Here is a 10,523-nt window from a genome sequence, read left to right as displayed (position 1 = left end):
AGGGAAAACATGAAGAAACTTCTCCTATGAACACATTAAGTTTAGCACCTTTTTACAGATTTTTCTTTTCCAACCACAATGTGCAGTGCATCAAAGCTCAGAACCTGTTTTCCTCTTTTTGTCACCACTAGAAACAACGATCTGTCACTGTCTACAAAGACAGTCCCCATTTCTTCTCCTCTCTTTAGCCTGGTGTCTGACTAGCTAGCAGCTTGCCATCAAGAAAGGGAGAGAATGTTCAGTCCACAGAAAAAGTGAAAAGTTCAGAGCTGTTGACTTCACAGGAGGCAAAAAAACCACAGGAACCAGGACAAGCACAGATAAATAATGGGTGGTACAGAAAGGATAAGTTAGGAGCGTCAAATTGATTGTTTTTAAACATCACAACACAGGTTCAAAATTAAACAGATGAATCAAGAATCATAATTCCCCAAAACAAGAGGCTTTGCCAACACTGGACAGCAAGAATACTGAGCTGAAAGAGCTTACACTTACCTATGGATAAATACCTACATTTTTAGATATTGTGTACAGCTACATATATTTGGATATCCAGATTATCTCGATATACAAATTTTTGAAGAGCTAACAAACCCCATGCTCATACCCTCTCCAGATAGCAGGTGAAACAGGTTTTCCCATACACCTTCCCTATATGCCTGCTGCTATTTATTTCCTAGATCCAGGACTGGTTGGAGAATAAGACTTGCTCTATGTACCTGAAAATCAATGTTACGAAAGAGGTTTTGCCCTACCATTTGAAACAAACCAACAACTAGTCTTCCAGTGAGGACAGCTCTTAACAGCTTGCAATCAGTATTTTTCCCATCTGTGGATATTAGAAATATGCTGAGCTCCAAGTCTGCTTTGGACAAAGTACTAAATATACCAAGAATTGCAAGGAAAGCCTAAACATTGCTTAAAAAGATAAAAAGAATAAGCTTAAAAGCAACTTCTGACTCAAGGTTCCCCACTTCCCTGTAATCAGCCTTTGTGTAATAGTCAGAGAAAGCCTGAGCCATAGGTGTTTCAGCACAGTAAATATATACTAGCTGGTGTACCCACCTCTCCAGGACACCATTATCAGTGCTGCAGTGGGAAGTCAAGTTAACTGAAGGGAAGGAAATGCAGTTTGATGGTAATGAGGCTGGTCAAGCTGTCATTTCATGACACCTTTGAGTTCAGTCCCAAAGAATGTACCTCTTGCATGCCAGAGGTACATTCATGGATAGCATAGCAGGAAGAGTTGTACCAGCGCAGTACAAAACATCCCTCTGGTTGAGTCACTGCACAAGTTCAGAGATTATTGGGCATAAACTTCAATAAACTTGCTCAAGGGCACCTGTTTTTAGTTGCAGAACACATCTAGATGCTAACTGATTTTTATTCCTTTGGTCTGTCCCTCCATATTTTCAGTAGATACTTACAGTGGGGTTGGGACACTTAGCAGATAGAAGTCCAAGTCCTTCTCCCCTGCCTCAGCCTTCCTAATGGTGTAACTAAAGCTGCTGACCTTAAAACCCATCTTGCTTGCTTCTGACACTGTTGAACACGTGCAACAATGTCCTTTTAGGGGAGTTTAAAAACAGCAGTCAGAAAACAGAAAGGCTGAAAGTGCTAGAGACATGCTAGTCTACCAGAGTCAGGAAGAATTACTCCCTATAAGCTTTCCTTCTCACTGGGAGGTTGTAGAGAAGTGGGGGAGGAAAAGAAAAAAAAAAAGAAAAAAAAAGGAAAGGAAGGAAGAGAGGGAGCAAGAGAAGGAAAAAAGGGGGAAAAAAGCAAGAGAACAAACAGCTTTTTTATCCTGACAGACAGGGGCTATGGGAAACTCCTGAACCAGCTACTATGGAGAAAAAGAAAATTTCTGCTTTAATGTCACAAAACAGAACTTTTGCCAAGGTACCTTGTATTTTGAGCCTAATTAATGATTCTTAATCTGTGTAGATACCAAGCGTAGAAGTGAGGGAGTCCTACATAGCATGCAAGACGTTCCCTGTTGTGATGCAAGAACAGCGCTTCAATTTTGCAACATTTTTTGCCTCTGAGCAGATACCATTTTTTCAGCCACACTGCATTTACACCTCTCCTCTCCACACTGAACGTGTCTCTTGAAAAGCAGGCAGGGCATGCTCTCGGTGCATGCATGCTCGCTATGCTCCTCTGGTGGAAAAAAATCCCACAGATTCTCCTTGCTGCTCCAAAGGTGTTCTTCAGACTGAAGTAACATTCAGACTATTAGTGGCTTTTCTGGTAGCTTAACTTAAATTCTGCTAGTTTCCTCATGCACTTCTCAGTTTCTGAACACTTGTGCTTACACTTCCAACTGTGGTTTAGTTGTTTGGCTTAAGGCCTTTGTTCCCAACTTGGGGAAGGCCTCCATATTTGCTGTGCCAGAGAGCAGGGAGCCCGTGTTTGTGCAGGATCACTTTTCATATCCCACAACAAAATTAAAATTTTCCCAGTACCAAAAAATTAATCTAAAGGGCTCCTGAAGTGAGTCGCTAACAGAACATACCTGTTGGGGCATTCAGAGCAGAGCAGAAATGAGTACCCAACAACTGGAAACCCCAGCACCAGGCAGCTGACTCACTAGGGCTGGGAGCTGCCCAGGGTGGAGTTCAAGCCTCCATGACACAAAGGGGTGCTAAGGGCCCCCAGTGCCAGGGGATGGCAGGCCTGCCAGCACATCCTGGACAGGCTGCGCAGGGATGCCGACCTGCCAGGGGCACTGGCCCATCTTGCTGGTTGCAGCACCGATGCTGCACAGGGGTTGCAGCACCCATCAAAACATGTTGGAAATTGAACAGAATTTCCACAAAATCTACTGAGAACAGCATCAGGGCTTCCTGGAAAGTCCTTCTCTCTTACTGATTCACCATAATTTTTTAATTCAGGTTTAGGGCTTTTTTTTTTGGAGTCTAATTAAGGCCCTGATCAGTTTAAATTATGAAAAACTTTCCCAATACCAGCATATCAAACACATGGAAGCGACAGTTCTGCTCCTGTCAAAGGGAGCCTGGCTCGCCTTTGCTCGTGTGAGGGCACCATGCTGAGTAAAAAGGAAAAAATCACATTCTTCATCAGCACTTCACAGTGAAATTTAAGTTGTCAGTTCCTCCCTGGAAATCCTGATGCAACACCCAAAATGTCCCTGTGAACTGGAGCTTGGTGAATGTTTAATTATGCTCAGGAACAAACACACATTGCTGCGCAGGGGCTGTGAGGAGCCATCCCAGCTGCATGCTAAGCTTCTCTATCCCAGAAGCAGTTTCTTCAATAGCACTTGCTTATCAAAAATAATTAGAGGTAGGAGTGCTGGAACGGTGATTATGGAACAAATGGTAAATCTATTTGCTCAGGCAAAATATATCGAAAGATACATCTAGACGCAGCTGGAGACTGAGGTGATACCACAAGGATAACAACTCGAGATCCAATTTCATCTTTCATGATTAAAAAATGAGCAAGAAAGTGTTTTATGAAATGTGAAGGTTAACAAATGTTCCTTCACAAGCAATGACGACAGTTTATCTTTTGAAACAAATGATCAGGCTATGGTCTGCTAGCAGCTCCTGAAATACATTTGAAAGATTTATTCTAAAAACCCACTAAGGACCTGTGCATGGGGCTGGCAGCCCACTGTGTTGCCAGCACTTCAGACAAAGCCAGCTCCAAAACATCCCCACCACAGCAGGGAGGGATTTAGCCATGGTTGTGTCCCAGCTCTCTGCCCCTCTCCAGAAATTCATCCCTGTCCCATTCCCTGCAGCGGCTGCAGCTGCTCTGGTACAGCAGAACCCACAGCCCACAGACACCAGAGCAGGGGATCTTGGCCCACGGGCACCTGCCTGCAGGAGGGGTGGCACAAGTAGGAGCCCAGACCTGTGAACTGCTGAATTTCCAAGCTGCCCAAAATATTCCAGGAGCGCCTTCTGTCTGTAGGTAAGCACCTAGATATTGCTACCTGCACTGCGAGGGGGAAACGGGAGCCCAAGACTGGACAGCAGTGGCTGGGTCCTTGCAGGCCTGGACAGGAGCAAGGGTGCTGGACACTCCTGGATGGAGACTGTGCAAGTGGGGGGAAAGCACATCCTTATTTTTTTATACACCTTTTTTGTTTGTTTGTTTGTTTTTTTGTTGGTCATTACATGTTAATATTCCTTTTGGACTTCAGATACAAAAAAACACATGAATTTACATGTATAGGCACAAAACCAGTCTGCCTTTTAATTTTTCACATGATGGTTGACCTAATAGATACCAGTGCAATATTCACCCTGTTCTTATTCAAAGACATATAGAGGAAGTGGCCAACAATAAATTCCTTGACTGACCTCCAGATAAAGTACTCCCTTTTTGGTGTGAGAACAGTGAGAAGTATGAAAACTTACTTTTAGGAATAAATTCTACTAAAATTTGTCTAGTAGAACAAGTACAATGAGTTGCTGAAAGAGGAAAAAAGGATGTGGATAGAGACTCTGTAAGTGTTACAAGGAGGGAATTATTTAATGATGTGAATGGGTGATCCTCCAAGAAGAAAAATTCAAATTACCAAGTGTGAACACAGTACAGAAGATGGCGACTTTAGTTCCTTCTATTGATAAAACTAATAGTTAAAATTGAAAGAGAAAGAAATACTATGTGTAGAATGCAACAGAAGATGTTTTAAAAGAAAAAAAATATATTTTAACTTCCAGAAAATATAAGACTGCAGAGCAATGCCCCTATTCCTGTCCCAGGACTCTGAAATAGTTCCTTAGCATCAGGAAAACAGGAGTGCAGAAGAACCTCCCCAAAACCCAGAATAAACCTAAGTTTGCTTATTAGCAAGAACACAAACCATTACAGTTGTAAAGCTGGCTACATTTCCTGGGAAATGACAATTATATTATTCTTCTCAATAAAAGACAACATACAACCAAAACAGTAAGAGATCTTTCTCGTGGTCAAAGCTGCTGTAAAGGACTAAATTCAGGAACAGCCTCCCCCTCTGGTGGGAATTATTCTAACACAGCAAATGGAAGCAGAAAGGCTACAAGACCCCTGTTGGGCACAGAACAGGTTTGTTTCAGAGACCACACTTCACTGCTGCTGTGACAACAGCTGCATGGACATGGTCAAACACTAACCCCAACTGTTGCCTTCCATGTTTCATGTCATTAATTGCCCACATCACAAGATGTGGGCCTGGGGTCTATAACTCCTGAATTCTTTTCCATCTCTAGCACAGACCTCTGGTGTGCCTCTTGTGGCATCTTGGAGGGAGTGAGATCACAGTTTAAGCTTTTCCATCTCAAAAAACATTCCTAGAATAAACTAAGGAAATAAAGAAATGCTCTACAACTGCAGGAATAAAAAGCTTCCTCCAAGTTTAACAGCATTGGTCCTGCTCTCCATTGGCACTTTAATGTGTCTGATTTGATGATGCACGTTATTTTTGTTATGAAACTAGAACAAACCAAAATCAATACAGTGCTCATTAAATGGACAAAACATGAGGTAGCTTGTAGGTCTTAAACTGCAAATGTAAATAGGAATCACTGCCTACCTAAGTATTTCTAGTAGGGTTCTCCAACATGTAGAATAACACTGAATATCTATATTTCAGGTCAGATTAAAAAAAATTATCCCAAAACCACATACAACACTGTTTATCAAGTTCACAAATGACAAAGTCTAGTGAACTGATAAATAACGAAGAGGAGGATGACTGATGTGGAGACCTGGATCACCAAGCTGGTGAACAAGGCAAGTGTCTTAATACAACTAAGTATAAAGGAACACTCCAGAAACTAATGCAGCCTGTGCTTTCTGGAAGGAAGACTATCTCTGGAAGATGTTCTCCTGGAAGGTTTTAGGGGTCCTGATTATCACCTAGCATGACTCAATTGTGGTACTATGATGAAAAGAAATTATACAATCCTTGACAAGGAAAGGTCAAGAGCTGTTACAATCTTCAGTGGCACACATTTTTCAGTATGTCCACAGCACAGAAGGAGTACAGCTGAAGTGAAGGAGGGTCAGTGAAGAACCAAAATACTAATTTGGGGCTAGAAATCTGTGTGTTAAAGAACCTTTGGGAGCTCAGTTTCTTCAGCTTAGCAGAGTCAGGTTTAAGGATACTTCCAGAGTAAGGGACTTGTGACATTATTTAATACTCAGAATTAAGACAAGGTACAAACATTATTTCATCACAGTGAAAACAGTTAACTCTTTCCTCATCACACCCTTTCCACCTTCCCAAAGGCTGCTTATCCTGTCTTTCCTTCTTCAGATATGCTCCACCCTTACCCAAGCTCCTCCTCACAGTTTGGGGATGCATCCCATCTAACCCATTGTGGACTTGTGACCACTGCCTGTGTGGCAGAATTTCAGCTGAGACATTTCTTGAGTTTCAGCTCAAACAGGAGCAAAAATACTCATATGGGCAGGATTCCCCTGTACACTGCCTGGCTGAAAGGCAAGGTGGTAGCTCCCATATGGCAGCTAATAGACTTATGTCTTTTGTCTCAGTGCTCAATCTCTCATCTTTAGAGGATAAACTTTTTTTGTTCAAGTTTACTAAGAAAATATTAAATAAAAATTTTGAAGAATATGCTTTATATTAAAACACATGAAGCATCTGATCACTGACACTAATCTAGCCAGCTCCTGGACACCACAAGGTTAGATGGCATTTTACCTCCCTATATTAAAACAGTGTCGCTTTTTGTTTTGCTTCAGATGTTTTTGCTGGTTGAGGTTGCATAGGAAATGCTATCAGTGCTTTAGGGAAAAAAAAGAAAACACACATTATCTGGAGATCAAGTACTTTCTTCCCAAGGAAAAACAAAGCAAAACTCAAGAGTTCTTTGCAGTGTGAACTTCATAAGAATGTTTGCATTAGTCCCACTGTCTTATTAAATTTAATTTGTGTTTTATATAAAGTATTTTGTGCAAACCCCCCATGCACACCAAACAAAAATTCCCATGTGTTGTTACGTATTGCAAACACACACTGACAGGGTGGTTCTAACTCAGAGTTAGTGATGGTCTCTGCAGATTTCTTCCTGAGGAAAAAAATTCTCAAGTTGATCTGCAGTTTAGGGAAGAGACAAGAGCCTCTCAGGAGGAACCTTACTCAAGAGAAACACCGGAAAGCTATCTAAAAGCTATTACTGAAAAAGAAAATGTAAAGGTCTGGTTAGGTTTTAGTCAATATATAGGAGCATAACATTAAAGATATGCAAGAATTATCAGTCTTTTCTAAATTTTTGCCACAAGCACTGTTTGTTCGTGTTGGTTCATAATAAAGAGTTAAGTCTTGCCCTCCTCCTTCTACCTTGGCCTGAAAACAGGATGCCACCTCCTCAGCTACAAAATACATAAAGTGTAAATAAAAAGCTATGCTTAGACAGAGGAAGGAACTCCAACCTCTTCTGGGCAGGGCTGCCCATGCACATGTTTTCATAGCAGACACCTAGAAAGACAAACAGCTGGCAACACACTGAGAGGCTTTGGGATGAGCCCAGAGCACATCCTTCTATTTACCTCAGGTAATCTCTGCGGCAAAGAATGAGATTTGCTTTTGTGTAAAGAGTTGATCCAACCTCTCCAAGACGGCAGTCACAGCAGGCACACTTTAGACAGTCTTCATGCCAATACTTATCCAGAGCCTTCAGCAGGTACCGGTCCTTGATCTTGCGGTTGCAGCCAGCACAGCCCTTCTGCTTCCCTTTGGGCTGCACAGACAGCATCGGCACACCTGCAACACAAGCAGAGCATTTCCTTCAGAAGGTATCAAACAGCTTCCCTAGGTTTCCTGCATTCAGGGCAGCGCTGTGAGCTGTAGGTAGATCTGTGAGCAAATACTGCTGCTGGTTTCATTACAAGGAATTCACACTGCAAGAAGCTGATGGTGAAAGAAACTTAAACCTCATTTGCTGTCACAGGGGGAGTGGGAGCGTGACACCTGCAGGAACACAGCCCTTTTTTCCTAAGGGTGAGGTTGACACAAACCACCAGACTATTTTTTTAATTAACATCTTGCAGCAGAATAAACTGGCTGCAATGTCAACATTTGTTTTTCCCTCATTACCAGTACCCTTGTGTTGTTAGTCATCTGCCACAGGCAATTATGAAGATCAGAAGGGCCACCACTGTCTGTACCCCCAATCCAACATCTTGGCTGGATCAAGCTTGATGGGGAAAGCACAATAGTGTAGTGGGCATAGGAAGGAAGGTAATCATACCACAAAGATGTGGTAAATCATGGGTTTTTTTCTCATGAACCCTGCTGGTCACGGAGGCCTCAATGAAAGGTAGAGTAGGCCAGGGGCTGCTGTAAAATCAATGTTATTCAAAAGCCCTTGAGGATTGCTGATCATAACTCAACCAGTGCCCCTCTATCACTAGTGAAACTACAGTCCTTCAGCAAATCAGAGTTTTTCTCCACTGGAGAAAGTAATAAAACCCAGAAGTTTTTTCCTCCCCAGAAATCCTTGCTGGGACTGCAAAGCAAGCATGAGCTAGCTGGGTATGAGGTGGTGACAGGACACTCAAGTCACAAGGCTGATGGAGACTTGCTGTGGCCACCCTCCTTGCACTGCTGTCTCCAGCTTTGTCCTCTCCTCCAAGCAATGGTGCCTCCCGTGGCGAGCACGGACACGGGTGTGAGACCTGTCACTCAGATTAAGAAGGAAGCAGGGGAGGATTTTGAGGAATCAGCAGATAAAATGGAAAAATTAACAAAGATTTTACTGTGGTTGAGAAAGGGACTGGGGATGATGAAAGTAGGAACGAACTCACTGGAATGCCAAAATGCCATTTTCTCTGGAGCTTTGATTTTACTTTGTTACTGATTTTTATTTTTACTAGTGTCAGTCAATGTCAGACAATGCTGGGCCTGGAACAAGCATGCTATGGGCTTAACCAATGCAGAGAAGCTGAGAGGGGACACTCTGGCTACAGTAGCAGGTGTCACTCACACAAATCTGAGCCACCCTTTCTGTAGGAAGTGCTGGATGTCCCAGGAAATAACAGCTTGATAATGGAATTATTAACAGTCCCTTAACTGGAGAGGACTGACTCAGTGCCACTGTAGTAAGTGACATTTGCTGCTTTGTTTAAAAGCCAGGGTGACCTGATGGTGGCTAATGCTCAGCACATGTAAAACCCACCACTCCTACAGTAATAATTGCTTTGTCAGAGCTGCAAGCAGATGACAATAGCACTTAAGACACTTCTACACAAACAGTGAGGTATTGATCCATTTGTTATCAAAGTGGGCTCAGCAGCCCAGAGACAGGTCAAGTAACATTCAAAAACTCTTAAGGCTTAAAGAGCCCTCCTGCTCTTTGCTGCAGCACACTTGAAAGTTGACACAAGCAACATTTTTTTTTACTCTAGTGACAAATATGCAATAATGAAATGAAAACTTAAATCTGTGTTTGCCTGCCATGTATGCAACCCATAATGCTCCTGAGAGAAATTCTATGAACACAGCCACAAAAGAATGAGGAAAGCAGCCCCACGGATCTAGACACAGCAGTTTTTTAATTATTTTTTTTCAGGGTACACTTTAGGAGCAAAGAGAGGCTTCACTTTCTTCACTTTTCATAGCATGCTCTCTCCAACTCCACTCCCAGAAAACAGCACATAATGAGAAAAGACTGCCTTAGTCTGAGGCAGAGAAAGGTGCATACAGGAGTTTGCATTTGCAAACTGTGTAAGATCAGTACCAGGGATGCAAGAAAATAGTTTGCATCTCGGAAAACTAAGACCTAGATGTGCAAGTAATTTTTTAAGTTAGAAGTCCTAGACACCAGTGAATCATTATCAATGCCCCAAACAGGCTTTCTAAATGTGAGCTGGACACACTTAGAGGCAGAGAAGATTTCTGACCAGGGGGGTAGGCCATCATACAATTCTCTTTGCAGGGTTCATCTATGTAAACTGGAGAATCCTGTATCTGGAGGTGCTGCAGGTTTCAGAATGCAGAGTCTAGACAAGAGTAGCCCCTTGAACCACCTTGCAAGAGAACTGCTGTGTGGGAGGGGTCTGAGGTCATCTCTGTGATCCAGAAATAGAAGATCTTCAATCAGATGGGGCTTCCCAAGGCTCTTGAGCATTTCTGAAACCAGTGCCTTTTTGGATTTACACCGGCCCTCACCCAGGGCAAGGGGTCCACACTAACAGCAGCATGGCCAAGGGCAAGGGTGGCTGTGCAGGGACCATTGGGAGAGGTTGATTTGATGGGTGAGGGTGGTCTGGCAGGTTAGGAGGGTCTCCTGAGGCAGTGAGCAGGCTCAGATGGCTGTGGCCTGGCTGTAGTGTTGGTTCTTGTTTCCTCTGTGGCCCTGGCAGCCCTCACTCCTCGCCACCATCTCAGTTCCCTGCTATTACAAGCACACCATTGTCCTAGGAGAGGCTTCTGTGAATAAGGGGAATGTAACACTTTGATTTTCTTCTAATAACTAGCAAAGGAACAGGTATCTATATTTTTAAACAGTAGCTTAAGCAAGAAAAAAGCTATGTATTTG

At 42.9% G+C, this 10,523-nt stretch overlaps 1 protein-coding gene across 1 annotated transcript in view; it reads right to left on the bottom strand.

Moving 5' to 3' along the window:
• The window catches only part of LMO1 (LIM domain only 1 (rhombotin 1)), a 58,497-nt gene that overhangs the window by 10,424 nt on the left and 37,550 nt on the right, over window positions 1-10,523 (bottom strand). Inside the window, exon 2 of the mRNA XM_009994256.1 lies at window positions 7,534-7,747. Coding sequence (XP_009992558.1) covers window positions 7,534-7,747 — 214 coding nt within the window. The remainder of the gene's footprint in view (window positions 1-7,533; window positions 7,748-10,523) is intronic.

This window comes from Chaetura pelagica, unplaced genomic scaffold, assembly GCF_000747805.2.
Source record: "Chaetura pelagica isolate M959 unplaced genomic scaffold, ChaPel_1.0 scaffold153, whole genome shotgun sequence".
Lineage (NCBI taxonomy): Eukaryota > Metazoa > Chordata > Aves > Apodiformes > Apodidae > Chaetura > Chaetura pelagica.
Note: the sequence above shows the minus strand (reverse complement) of the source record. Positions and strands in the feature narration are given on the sequence as shown.